The following is a 14105-nucleotide window of genomic DNA, read 5'->3' on the forward strand; positions in this document are numbered from 1 at the left end:
ACAGGATTAGGGTCAGTTTTTCTTTGAAAAGACTTTATTTAGTCACATTTTCTAAATGAAATAAAAGCAGATTTTAATGACCATTGTCTGCCTTTTGAGTAAAGGTCTTTGGATAGTAAGTTGTCCTGTTCAGTATGAAATTAAAGAGAATCGGGGGCAACCAAATTAATACAGGGGCCACAACTGGCCACGACTTGGACACACCTGCATTAGAAGAATAGTGAGCTGGGAAAAAAAGCCCAAATCAGCATATAAATGGTTCATCAGACATAAACCAGCCGGCCTCAACGACTTGGTCCCAAGCTGAAGAGGAGAGGAACCAGGACTCTGGAACATCTAAAGCAGGGGTCACCAACATGGGGCCCGCGGGCACCAAGTAGCCCCCCCCAGGACCACATGTGGGGCCCACCAGCCTGTTCTAACAAAAAGCCCAATCCACCATTAAGCTGCATCTAAAACTTTATTTTACTCCGTTGCTCTTCCTGTTTATTCACATTTGTATTTATATAGATTTAAAAGTGACAACATCTATAGCAAAGCCTGAAAAAGTGTTTATTTTACATAAAGTTAAGGTGAATGCTGACTGTCCTAGTTCAAAAGTCAGTACTGGTAGCCCTTCGTATGACACGACACCAATAAAGTAGCTTCAAAAAGGTTGGTGCACACTGCAAAAACGGAACTAAAAATAAGTAAAATATTCTTAAAATCAGTGTATCTGTCCTTGATTTGAGCAGGTAAATAAGATGATCTGCCAATGGAATAAGATTTTTGCACTTAAAATAGGAACAACTCATCTCCATCAACTTATCTTATTTTAGGGGACAAAATACTCATTCCATTGGCAGATAATATTATTACCCTGCTGAAATCAAGGAAAAAAAACACAAATATTTTACTTATTTTTAGATCCGGGGACGTTCAAAGATCTCCATCTGTGCTTCAGCCTCTTTGTGTCAGAAGACAAAGTTTTATCCTGTTGATACAAGCGCTAATGAGTTTTTGTAAGGATGTGGGATTTGACATTAAATGTGAGGGAAGCTTAATGTGTTGCACTACCTGTAAAAAAAACCAAAACACTCTTATTTCCCAGAGATGAGCGGTTCTCTACTTGAAGTAGCAGAACAGACCAACAGGTGGCAGCGTACGCTTCTCAGATAATCACAGCGCTGAGAGGGAAGACCCCAAACCCCCCCACCCCTCCCTGCAGAAGCAGGATGTGCCCAGACATGGGGGTTTATGCGATCATGTGACCACACTCCACTCCTCCTCATATCTTATGTAATCCCCATTTTAGCCATGTGCTGCCCCCCCTCCCCAAAGCCACTGACCTACATATGTTAATTGCACCCACTTATCCAGAGTTGTGGTCTTTTTCTGCTCCTCCTGACTCACACACACCATAGGGGCCTTTCACCGATATGCTGATGGGGTCAGCCAGTGAGCAAACTGGACTGATAAATGTAATAAATTGTCCCGCATTCATGTTTTTGTTCACGGAGGCTGCGGTTCACTGAGGCAACTGTCACACCACTTCCTCATTGGCAGCATCTGACAAACTGCATCGTTTGTTCCACGGAGGGTGGGGGTGGAGGGGCGTGATCGCTAAACTCTTTGTGCCAAAAGCAAACTTCAGAAATTAGAAAACTCCTGAAAGACATCGTTGTTCTGGATACAGATGCAGCTGGGAGTTTGGGTTTGTAAGAAGGCGCAGAAAGGTAAAAAAAAAAATGAAGAGGATAATTCATGACTTTGCGGCAGCCTGAGGTTCATTTCTCTTTCAGCTGCATTCTTTCCAGCCTGTTTTCTGCTCTCCTTCAACCAAACTGCTTATGTCACTCCTGCAGCCCAGTCAGAGATGAGTATTGTCTGGGTGCTGCTATGGAAGCCCGTTGCTACCAGGAACAACAAATGAGCCAATTAAAATGGGTTCAAAAAATAAACACTTATTTTCTCTCTGCTGAGTTCTCCTACTGTTCTCCATTGCATTGTTTGTTATTTTTGTTCTCTGTCATTTTTCTCTTCATAGAAGGTACACCTATTCTGGCGTTCTGTTAGCTGTGACATCATCAGGGGAGGCAGATCATCCTCTATTACCATCTAACATAGAAAGTACTCCTGGGTCAATGTGAGCTTCTGTGCTTTCTGTGTCTCTGCTCTGTCTTCTCTAACATAGAAAGTACTCCTGGGTCAATGTGAGCTTCTGTGCTTTCTGTGTCTCTGCTCTGTCTTCTCTAACATAGAAAGTACTCCTGGGTCAATGTGAGCTTCTGAGCTTTCTGTGTCTCTGCTCTGTCTTCTCTAAGCCGCAGTGGGTGGAGGCAGATGAGCGTTCACACTGAGCCTGGTTCTGGTTCTGCTGGAGGTTCTCCTCCCTGTTAAAGGGGAGTTTTCCTCTCCACTGTCGCTTCATGCATGCTCAGTATGAGGGATTGCTGCAAAGCCATCAACAATGCAGACGACTGTCCACTGTGGCTCTACGCTCTTTCAGGAGGAGTGAATGCTGCTTGGAGAGACTTGATGCAACCTGCTGGGTTTCCTTAGAGAGGAAACTTTCTCACCAACCTGGAGGATCTGATGGAGTCTGACTTTGGAAAGAGCCTTGAGATGACGTGTTTTAAATTGGTGCTACATAACTAAATTTTAATTGAATTGAAATTACCCTAAAAATGTTTCAAGATGTAAGAGCAAACTTTAAAACCCGGCGATATTCAACCATCTTTGTCTATGTCTACCTTATCCTTGCATGGTTTGCTTGGAGGCTGGTGACGCCCTGGATTGGTCGGCAGATTATCACAGGGCAACACCTAAGGGCAGATAATGTACACCCTACACTTACAGGCAATCTACAATAACCCAATTAATCAAACATTAGGACTGCACAATTAATCACGTTTGCAATATTATCGCAATTTTAAAAAATGCAATTTCCAAACCAGAGAGGTCTGCAGTTTTTGGTTATGTAACAACTAATACATCAGACGCATCCTTTAGGTAACATGTTTGCCTAAAGAGTTGCAGCAGTGAGATAATCTAATTTTATCATTTGTTTTAGAGTTTATATGATCATACATTTTATCAGAAACGTTTAGGAATCTCCCCACATTATTAAGTAGCGGTAACTTGTTTGTAGGTTGCACTTTATGTTCAATAAGGATTGATGTCCAGCTCTACAAGCTGTTATCATGAATAATAATGTTTTGATTAATAAAAACATTTAGATTTCTTGCTTTAAACAGTTCTTGTTTACAACCATCTTCATCTACAGGACATTTTTTGACTTGTTGTTAATGCAGAGAAAAGTCCAAATTAAATCACAATTATGTTTGAAATATTTTGCAATTTAGATTTTTGTTAAATCGTACAGCCCTATCAAACATGCATGTCTGTGGACTACAGAAGGAAGGCTATGCAACAGGAGATGAGCAGTGCATGTGCATATATGAATTGTGTTTGAATATAACTAACCAGAACTGTCGCTATTTTAATTAGAGGTGACCTTTCCATTTGGAAATAATTTTTTTTACCAGTGTGTGTAGCTATCATTGGAAAAAACATTGTTCAATCAAAAGGAAAGCAGGTATAAAATTGTAGAAAACGACTCAGCTAAAATGATGGCATATTCTTTTCTAAACGGAAAACCAAAGCAGAAGACGTGGAAGAAAAGGGAAAGCTACCCTGCAGGACTACGACCCTGCTGCTTTTAGATGCATCCTCTGTCCAACACACCTCAATGAAGTGAGCTGCTTGTTACCAGGCTTCTGCACAGCTGAATGACTCAATGCTGCTGAGGTATTTAAGTCATTTGAATCAGGTATTTTGGAGAAGAGAAGCGTCTAAAAGTTGCAAAATAGCAGCACCAGAGGACTGGACTTGGGCATATCCCTGGACTATATGTTTGTGTAGGCTATATATATATATATATATATATATATATATATATATATATATATATATATATATATATATATATATATATAGATTTTTTTTATTATTATTTTTACATATATGACTTAGACAACTTTATTTGTCATTTTGGTATGCACAGAGTGCGTACAGAACGAAATTGCGTTGCTTACAGCTTGTAAATTGCAGTAAAAATTAAGTTACAGTATAAGGTGCAGCAGTGATTTAAAAGTAAACAATTTAAATGTAGACAATGCAGGAGAAGTCACAGTGTACAGGTGAGTATTTTTAAAACCATTTGTATGTGCAGAATTGATTGTGCAAAGGGCATTTGTGCAAGAATACAGCTTGTAAAATTACATTAGATTTAAAATACAGTATAAGGTGCAGCTGTGATTTAAAAGTAAAACAATTGAAATGTAAACAATGCAGGAGAAGTCACAGTGTACAGGTGAGTATTTTTTAAAACTATTTGTATGTACAGAATTTGGTTGTGCAAAGGGCATTTGTGCAAACTAAGAATATATATAATGTATGTATATATATTTGTTTGTTTGTAGGTAAATAACTTATGTGCAAAGCATATTATTCTGTTTAACTGATTTATTTTACAATCTTCAAAAGAATATGGACACGAGTTTCCATCTCATCGTCACCCTCATTCATTATTTTCCCCTTCTTACTGGCCGCGCCAGGCTTCCGTAGCGTCTCCACTTACACCAATCACAACAATAGAAGTGGGCGGGGCCACGCCAGGTTTGGTTGTCACACTCATTGGGTAAATAATGAACCACCCACTTACTTCAAAGCCTGCCGTTTGGGGGAATCACGGGAAGTTTAACGTTGGCGAAACTAGAAGAAGAAAAAAAAACGAGAAGTAGTGGGGGATTTATTAAATGAGACGGATTGTTTCTGATAAGCAGCCGGCGGTTGATGTTATCGTGGATTCCAGCTGTTTTAAATTTTTTTTATTTTAATTTTATTTTTTTCCGGGGTGGCTCGTCTCCGGCAGCGCTGCGGCTAACGAGCTAACTGACCGCGGATGGAGTGAGGAAGCCGTCTCGGTGTGCGCCGCGGTTACGTTCAGCGGGCTGCGTCTATTTCCTGGAGGAGGCGTTATCAACACCAGAACCGGCGGCTTTGTTGGTCCGGTCTTCTTCTTCCCTCTTTTTTTTTTTTTTGTTCTTAGCTGGCGAAGCTTCTCCTCTACATGCATGCTAGCCAGCTAACGAATCCAGGGTTTGCTGTCAGGAGCCGCGGGACGCCGACCTGGTCCCCCCCCCCTCCTCCCGACGCCACCATGATATGACGGCTTTATAACAACCGCGGGGTCCCTCTCGAAGTAGCAGAGCAGCATGCAGGGGAAGAGAAGAGCCCAGATAAAGAGCTAGGGGACGCCGGCCAGCACCGACTTTAACACGGACCGTGGGGGACAATTCACCGCCGACTAGAGGTCGCAGCGAGTGGGCTGCGTGGGGGGGGGGGAGGTAGACGAGCGAAGGATGAAGAAGTTTTCCAGAATGCCGAAGTCCGAGAGCGGGGGGCTCGCTGGGGCGTCCGGTACCGGCTCCGGGCTCAGCAGCTACTTCGGGAAGGTGTTCGCTGTTGGCCGGTACCAGGTCACCGTGGAGGAGCTCGTAGCTGAAGGTATGTCCCCCGTTTCTGGGTCACACCCGCCTTCTCTCCGATCCTCCTTGACAGAGGTGGGTCAGCTGTGGCTCTAATTGGTCCCCCCCCTCCCTTCCTCCTCCTCCTCCCGGTAAAACGCGCCCCGAAACGTCCCGGTAACACGGAACCGCGTCTGTAGGATGATTTTTGTTTTTTTAAACAGGCCATTCCGCTTCCAGCCCTGTTGCACAGGGGATTTAGCTCGGAGCTGGAATTGAAACTCGCAACCTTTCTGTGGTTTACGTGCTGCTGCAGCAGCTGCGCTCTGGAGGATTTGCCCCCAGGGTAACAACAGTCCCTCCTCTGCTGTGTCAACACACAAACCCTGCGTTCAACATGGCTGCAACACCTAGGATCTGTGTCTGCTCCACATTTTATTTAAAATAATAATGTATATGTGTGCATTAATGCTTATTGCGCTCAAAAAAAGAAGAAAATCCTGAAAACTCCCACTTTTTTCAGGCCGTTAACGCACCAGCGTTTTCTATAAAGCACACTTGAGCCAAAAAAAACCTGCAAGAAAATATTAAAATACTAAAATTAGTTTCTGTGTTCTTATCAGACAGAAAATCCAACTCAGAAAGTCAGGGCCTTTTTTTTTTTTAAAGAAAAGGCTTCTTAGTGCTTCTGTAGCTGCAAGTTTGTACTTAAATTATTCACCACAGGTGTATTTTAGTGTCAACTGTACATAAATTCTGCTTATTGAGCTAAAAAAGAAGAAAATCCTGTAAACTCCCACTTTTTTTAGTCCGTTAACGCACCAGCGTTTTCTTTAATGCACATTTGAGTGTAGGGAAAATAGATGTAGAAACTATCATCTAAATGCTTCTGTAGCTGCAAGTTTGTACTTAAATTAATCACCACAGGAGTATTTTAGTGTCAACTGTACAGTTATAACTGAAACGCTGCAGATTTGTCACAAAAATTAGGAAAAACAGCTTGAAAAAAGCAAGTTTTTATTGATAAAATGTTTCTTTGATGTCAAAAGGTGTAAAGTTTGACACTGGATGGCAAGAGTAAGCGATGTAGATCAGAGCAGAACTGTTCTGGGTGTTTTTATTCTCTTTAGTGAACTATTCTGGACCTGTGACTGTTGTTAAATGCTCGGTTCTTCTGGTACTGCTGTCATGTCAGGTGGGCGAACTAGTTTGACCGGACCTGTTCGAAGTCAGTCTGGCAATCATTCTTGGAAGTTGTGGCGGATGATGAAACGCTGATGCTCCTCTCCACAAACCGATTCCCGTGGCTAATTATTCCCTTTGGCTTTGCATGTTCTCCCTGTGCAGGCGCTGGTTCTCTCCAGGTACTCCAGCTTCCTCCCACAGACCAAAAAACACGACTGGACTGCAGCGAAACAATAAAACGAACTGCAGTTTTCTTTAAATCACAAAACTACCGCTTTGAATTGTTTAACTGTCTATTTTACGGTTTATTGTAATTCAGTTCAACATTGCTATCAATATATATATATATTTTTTTTTTAATTAAACTCAAAATGTTTCCATTTCCAGTCCACAGCTACTTAATGCTGTGGTGAGATTCCTGAAAGTTTCTGTTAAAAAGTATAATATAAACTCCTAAAACAAAGAATAAAACTAGATTATCTCACCACTGCAGCCAACTTTAAACATAATAACGACACATAAAGGACGCGTCTGATCCATTAATTGTTACGTAGCCACTAGGGCTGAACGATTTTGGAAAATAATCTAATTGCGATTTTTTTTTTTTTTTTTTTTTTTTTTTTTTTTTTTTTTTTTTTTTTTTTTCATATTGCGATTTAATGCGATAAATTTTTTTATTTTATTTTTTCAGTTTAATTTATCATGTCTTTTTAAACATACACAAACAACAAATCAATTTGTTTCCTCACTGTGCAGATTAGTTGCTAAAAGACCCACAGCATCTAAACTCAGAGCAGAAATAATTGCGTTCTGCCTACAATATATTTCAACCAAAATTGCAATTTTGACTTTTCTCTGCGTTAACCACAAGCAACAAAAATGGCCTCTAAATAAAGATGTTTGTAAACAAGGACTATTTAAAACAAGAACTTTTAATGTTTCTATTAATCAGAATATTGTTCAAGAGAACAGCTTTTAGTTGATTTGGACATCAATCCTTGTTGAACATAAAGTGCAACCAACAAGCAAGTCTATGTATTAAACTGATTGACCTGTACTTAATGCTACGTATGATTATATAAACTCTAAAACAAGTAATAAAATTAGATTATCTCACTGCTGCAACTGTCTTACCTTCCATGTGGAGGCAAACCCACTTTAAACATTTTACCAACACCTAAAGGACGCGTCTAATTCACTGATTGTTACATAGTCAAAAATTGCAGACTCTGCGATTTGGAAATTGCATTTTTTTTTAAATCGCGATTATATTGAAAATGCGATTAATTGTTCAGCCCTAGTAGCCACTGGGTTTCAGTTTGTCCTGTTCTGGACCTTAACGATCATTTTGGTACCAAACACACGTCCAGGTGGTACCCCGCTAATTCTGGAATAATAAAACACGATAGAACTAAAAACAACTTATTTTCTGTTGTCTTTGGCTAAAATGGTTTTCCACTTTTCAGGAATAACTGGGCTTAAATAACTGTTTTTCCAACAAAAACTCCTGCCCTGTTTGCTGTTTTCCAACAAATATCCTCAGTTAAACTTAAAGTAAAAAGAAAAAAAGGTTGAGGGTTAAACTCCAGACGTTGCCTTTGGGCAGCTGACGTGTGTCAGGCGTAAATTGGTTGCAACAGTAGAGCGAGCGACTGCAGGGGTTTCCCGGATGAAAAGACAAATGTTTGCTTGTGCAATCGTTTGTGTCTGCGTGTTGCAGCTCTTCAGGATGTGGGACGGCCTCCTCTCCGCGTTTTTAAACCCGCTCCTCATGACTCAGCAAAACACCTTTTGTTGAAAAAAAAAAAAAAGTCTGTTCTGAGTCAGACGGGCAGAAAATGGGGAAGCGAGGAGACCGACTTGTTTTTCTGGACAGCTGTTGTCTCTGAAACGGTTCAGCGATCGCGGCGTTGTGCTTTTCAGGGGATTTGAGTTCCAGAGGCGCCTCGGCTCGCCCCGACCGGTTGCACCATACGGTTGTTTATAAGTTAAGAGGAAAACTTTTTATTGTTTTGTTGCTTCGCTGAAACAAAGAAAGACTCAGACGCACTCAAACAATGCCTGGAAAATAAGATTCAGCCTCCGTCTTTCCAGCCGGGCAGATCGCTTTCAACAATTTAAACCTCCAAATACTTAAAGTTTGCATATTATTTCTAAATTTTCATCATCTAAACGATCTAAATGACAGAATCCAAGTGGAATCGGAGGAGGAAACTTAAATTAAAAGTTTCTTGAAGTCGTCTCTGAACATTAAGGCGAGGAGCGGCGAGCCAACCAATCAGATTTAAGGACATGTCTCCTCACGCCGCAGCGGGACGGCCAACGCGATGTAATCTCAGAAAAAAGCCAAACCAGCGGCAGCAGCCAGACGTCGTCATACGATCATGTGAGACGACTTCTGCTTTCTGTTGCCTCTGCCTGCCAGCAGCACGAGGTCACGCCGTTGTGTCTGTGGATGCTGACGGATTTTGTCTCACAGATGTGGAGGTAAAACTGCTACGGACAAAACAAACGTTTTAAATAGGGCTGAACAATTAATCGCATTTTCAATATTATCGTGATTTAAAAAAAAAACAACGCAATTTCCAAATCTCAGAGTCAGCAATTTTTGGCTATGTAACAATTAAATGTAAAATTAAAGGTAAAATGTTTAAAGTGGGTTTGCCTCCACATGGAAGGGAAGACAGTTGCAGCAGTGAGATAATCTAATTGTATTACTTGTTTTAGAGTTTATATAATCATACATAGCATTAAGTACAGGTCAATCAGTTTAATACATAGACTTGCTTGTTGGTTGCACTTTATGTTCAACAAGGATTGATGTCCAAATCAACTAAAAGCTGTTCTCTTGAATAATATTCTGATTAATAGAAACATTAAAAGTTCTTGTTTTAAATAGTCCTTGTTTACAAACATCTTTATTTAGAGTCCATTTTTGTTGCTTGTGGTTAATGCAGAGAAAAGTCAAAATTGCAATTTTGGTTGAAATATATCGTAGGCAGAACGCAATCATTTCTGCTCCGAGTTTAGATGCTGCGGGTCTTTTAGCAACTAATCCGCATGACGAGGAAACAAATTGATTTGTTGTTTGTATATGTTTAAAAAGACATGATAAATTACACTGGAAAAAAAATTGCATTAAATCACAATATTAAGAAAAAAAATCGCAATTAGAATATTTTACAAAATCGTTCTGCCCTAGTTTTAAAGCGTCCTTTCCAAACAGGCGAGGCGGCCTTTGCGTGCTGAAGGCTGCGTTTAAGCCCCGCCTCCCTGCAGGTCCCCCCCCCCTCCGGCTTCATATGAATGATTTACCTGCTGCAGGTTCAGCAGAAGCAGGTTAATGGTGCATCGCTTTAAACTGAGGCAGAGCAGCAAAACGTCCAAAACAGGGCCAACGCCCCCCCGACTGCAGTTCAAAAGGGAGACTTTTTTATTTTTAATTAGGGCAAAATTATTGCAGACAAGTTACAGTCATGACAATGGTTATTAAAAATAAGTTTAACCAACAGTTTTTATCTAATTTTATAGTAAGTAGGACCACATCTGTCTGAGGTCCTTTACTCAGATCCAGACGTTAGTGGCACCAATATCTGCTTTTAATTCTTTTATTTAAAAAATTGCTAAATACAGCAACTGTTTCTTCTTAGTGCTGAGAATGGGCACAAAATAATTTGCAAACTGGACGATCATCCTTTAATACGACTGAAATTAAAAAGAACCTGTTTAGGTTTTGGTCCTGCAGATGATTGAAACTTCTTTTTACGTTAAAGTTTAAAACACAAGTATTTTTTTTCCCCAATTAAGAAGTTGGTAACGAGCTGTAAAATATATCAAAATAAGGCTTTGAAATAAAGTGAAAAGGAGAAAAAAGGGAATAAAGTTAACATTTGTTGCTTGAAATGCGTTTTTTTTAAATATATCTTTCAAGAACCACCAACATTTTAAGTTTTAAGTTGATTTTAACTGTGTTAAAACTGAACTGCACCGACCAAAGCCAGCGCCTAATTGGTAGTGGTGTAACAATCCATGAATCCACGTGGATATATCGACTAATCAATTAACGATCCAATTACATCGATGCAAAATGAAAATATCCATCTATATTGTCAATTTTAGCAATGCACCTTTTATTTTGAAATTCACAAGGCATGAGACTAAAGTGAAAACAGGTGGTTTATTATTATTTTGATTTAAATGCCTGCTTAGAAATAAAATCGTCCAATCATATTTGGTTTTAATGTGAGTTAATATTGATATAACGGCCGCCTCGTTGCAGAGAAACGATTCAGCATTAAAGTGACTTCTATTTTTTATGCACTTTCTACTTTTAAACATTATACTCTGAAAACGCCACAGTTTTTTTGCCGGTTGTGTCGTTTTTATTTTGTCGTATTTATCCGACACACGCAGGTTCTGGTGAATCGACTGAAATGTTTTGCTTTCCTCTTCCTCACTGCGACAGCACTTTGAAACCGACGCTTCAGTTTATCTCTGTTATCTTAACCTTGCCAGAAAGCCCAGATTGCATCAGTTTACTTCCTGTCTTTAAAGTGGAGGACATTTAGAGAGTGCAGACAGCTGATTATTCTGCAGAAATAACATAAATCCAGCTGCACCACGTGACCGTTGATGTCTAAGTGCTGATTCAGTCATGTGACGCCTGCTCGCTCGCTCGTTCCGCTTTTATCCAGCAGTCTGACCAGTTTCATGAAAAGGCCGAGCTTTTCCCTGCAGGCTGAACTTTACGGCCCGTATGTCGTCCTGTAACAGGTTGGCAGAGCCGGTCTGACTCCTCTGAGTCTTTGACAGCAGCAGGAGCTGAAGAGAAACTGCAGAGGAACGCAGAGACGACGTCTGCAGACTCCTATCACACTTCAGAGACGTTTAGCAGATCTGATATTTTCATTTGTTCACGTTGATGATTTTAAGGCTGTCTGGGTGACACTGCCATGGATGTTTCCCCTTTTACGCATTTCTTCTGTTTATTGCTTTTTTTTATCCCACTGAGTGAATTTATAAAGAAGTTTTAAAGTAATTTCAATATTTAAGAGGGTTTGGAAGCTATCCAGACCTAATGTTTACCTCTGCTGCATTAAATGCAATAACTGCAGGCGAGTCCTGAACATCTTTGTTTGGATTTTGTTCGTGATTCAGCCAAATTAGACGGTTTTCTAGCTTAAATGTCCTATTTACGTTTACGCCCATCAACCAGATTCAAGTCTAGACTTTGACTAGGACATTAAATCTTTATTTTAGAGTCCATTGGACTTGCTGGTGCATCATTGTCTTGCTGCACAACCAAAGGGTAACCGCTCTGAAGGCCACATACTGATGGCCTGACTTTCAATTTTATTTATATAGCGCCAGTTCACAACACATCATCTTAAGGTTCTTTCCAAAGTCAGCTTCCATCAGATCCTCCTGGTTGGTCAGAAAGTTTCCTCTCTAAGGAAACCCAGCAGGTTATGTAGCTCAGCTTGATTTGATTTGACTCCAATATCGATATTCATCACTTTCAAATTAATGCTCAAAGTCATTCAATCAACTAAACCAGCCAAATATTATATTTATGGTCAATTTATTAAACATTGATATATTAACAGGAAAATAAAGTTAATTTGGTTCAATGCATTTAACGTATCACAGAAACCAAAAATGTGCCAAACGTCTGATTTTAGGGACGAAGGCGCTTCTAAAATCCTGTCGGCTATTAAGCAAATTCGTCTCACTTCCTCGCTGTGAACAGTAATGATACGTTGTGATCACGCTCCCTAGGGGTTGGGAGGTATATTGACATTGAAAGCCAGAATATTAACATTAAATCGTTTTTTAAAAACATAAATATTTATCTTTGTATGGATTTTTATGCACAGCTCGTGTTGAAAGTGACGGCCACGGCGCCTGTGATCAACTCTTTGTCTCCTCATTAGTTACTCGTGATGTCGGTGGGTGTCGCTCTGACAGACTCTGAGCTGTCGTGTGTTTTTAGTTTTTAATTGGCGGTTAGTTTTTAAAATTAAAATGTTCACGTGTGAGAGATGTAAATGTGACTTTGGTTCCTCTCCAGTGGTAAATCTGAGATCTAAGACGTTCCTTTTGTTCTGGATCATTGGGTCAGACTTTGGAGTTGTGCCTTTTATAAACCGAGCACGGACACATTTAACCGGCCTTTGTTGTATCTTGCTGCTGTCCAAATATAGTTTAATTTTAATTTGTGTCTTTTGCTACATAGCATTATGCTGTTTTTTTTTTTTTAGGAGATATTTTATTTAAAAGTACCCTTTATCATGAAAACGTCGACTTTCTGGAAATACACCTTGACATCTCAGTGGAGCAGGAACCCTCTGATAACCGGGTTCTGGTGAGGTTCTGATGGAAACCCCGGGACTCAGAACGGCTCTTCTTAGAACCTCTGCAGTTTCTCAGTTGGTTTTCATACAATCACTTTTACATTTCCTAATAAAAACACAGAGTCCCCAACACTGTGCCTCACTTGGAGAGAACATGTCGCCTCTTTGTGTGTGATCTAAATATTTAGCAGATATGGAACGTTCCCTTTTTCATTATTTCCTTTTTTTTAAATGAGGCGTTTCATTATTTTTTTTCTGTACTGAAGGGAGTGTGGTGTAAATGTGTGTATCTACAGTATCAGCATACTGTCCTGGTGATGAATGGGAACATTGTGGCTCTTTGTTGCCGTAGTCCTGCACCCTGCAGAGAACGCCGGTACGACGGAGCCGCCCGCCGCAGTCAGTCCTCCTGTTTCACCGCCTCTGCTCTCTTCAGGAAACTGCAAATTAATTATTTTCAGAGACAAATAAGAAAGCTTTGTTGGTAGATGCAGAGATTTTTTTTTATTTTTTTGGAGACATCTTCTTCTTTTCTGGACTTTAACTGATGTTCCAGGAAAGAAACAGAAATTTGTGACTGGTAAGAGGCGTCAGCATCTGCATTATGAACGATTGAAACACAGAAAGTACTTTATTTTTTTTATTGGTCTGGTAATTGACTAAATTACGTTTCACCACTTAACCAAAGTTTAATGACAAGGTCAGACTAAAGCCACACGCAGGCAGGGAATAATGAGCAAAAGGAGCTTTAAAAACACATTTTTTGGATTTGAAAGAGCAAAACATCCACATTAGTAACAGGTAATTTATTTTTATTTCATATATATTGAAAATATACAATGAAATGAGCCCAGGGATAAGAACTGTTGTCTGTGGTTGTCGTGGCTTGGCTCTGTGAACCAATCGTTAGGCCAAAGGTTGGGATCTGCTCATTTTACCCCAATAAGGTTGCATTTACTCCTATTTGAGTTTGAATTGATCAAAACTATAAACTCTCTTTGTTTTTGCTATAGAGGTCCAGAGAACAGCTTCATGCACTTCAAAAGACTTTCATTGT

General features: G+C 40.0%; 1 protein-coding gene across 1 annotated transcript in view; it reads left to right on the plus strand.

Annotated features, from left to right (window-relative positions):
• The first annotated feature begins 4704 nt into the window (after positions 1 to 4704).
• The window catches only part of bmp2k (BMP2 inducible kinase), a 59714-nt gene continuing 50313 nt past the window's right edge, over positions 4705 to 14105 (plus strand). The window contains exon 1 of the mRNA XM_036144336.1: positions 4705 to 5550. Coding sequence (XP_036000229.1) covers positions 5406 to 5550 — 145 coding nt within the window. The 5' untranslated portion in view covers positions 4705 to 5405. The remainder of the gene's footprint in view (positions 5551 to 14105) is intronic.

Source organism: Fundulus heteroclitus, chromosome 12 (genome assembly GCF_011125445.2).
Source record: "Fundulus heteroclitus isolate FHET01 chromosome 12, MU-UCD_Fhet_4.1, whole genome shotgun sequence".
NCBI classification, from domain to species: domain Eukaryota; kingdom Metazoa; phylum Chordata; class Actinopteri; order Cyprinodontiformes; family Fundulidae; genus Fundulus; species Fundulus heteroclitus.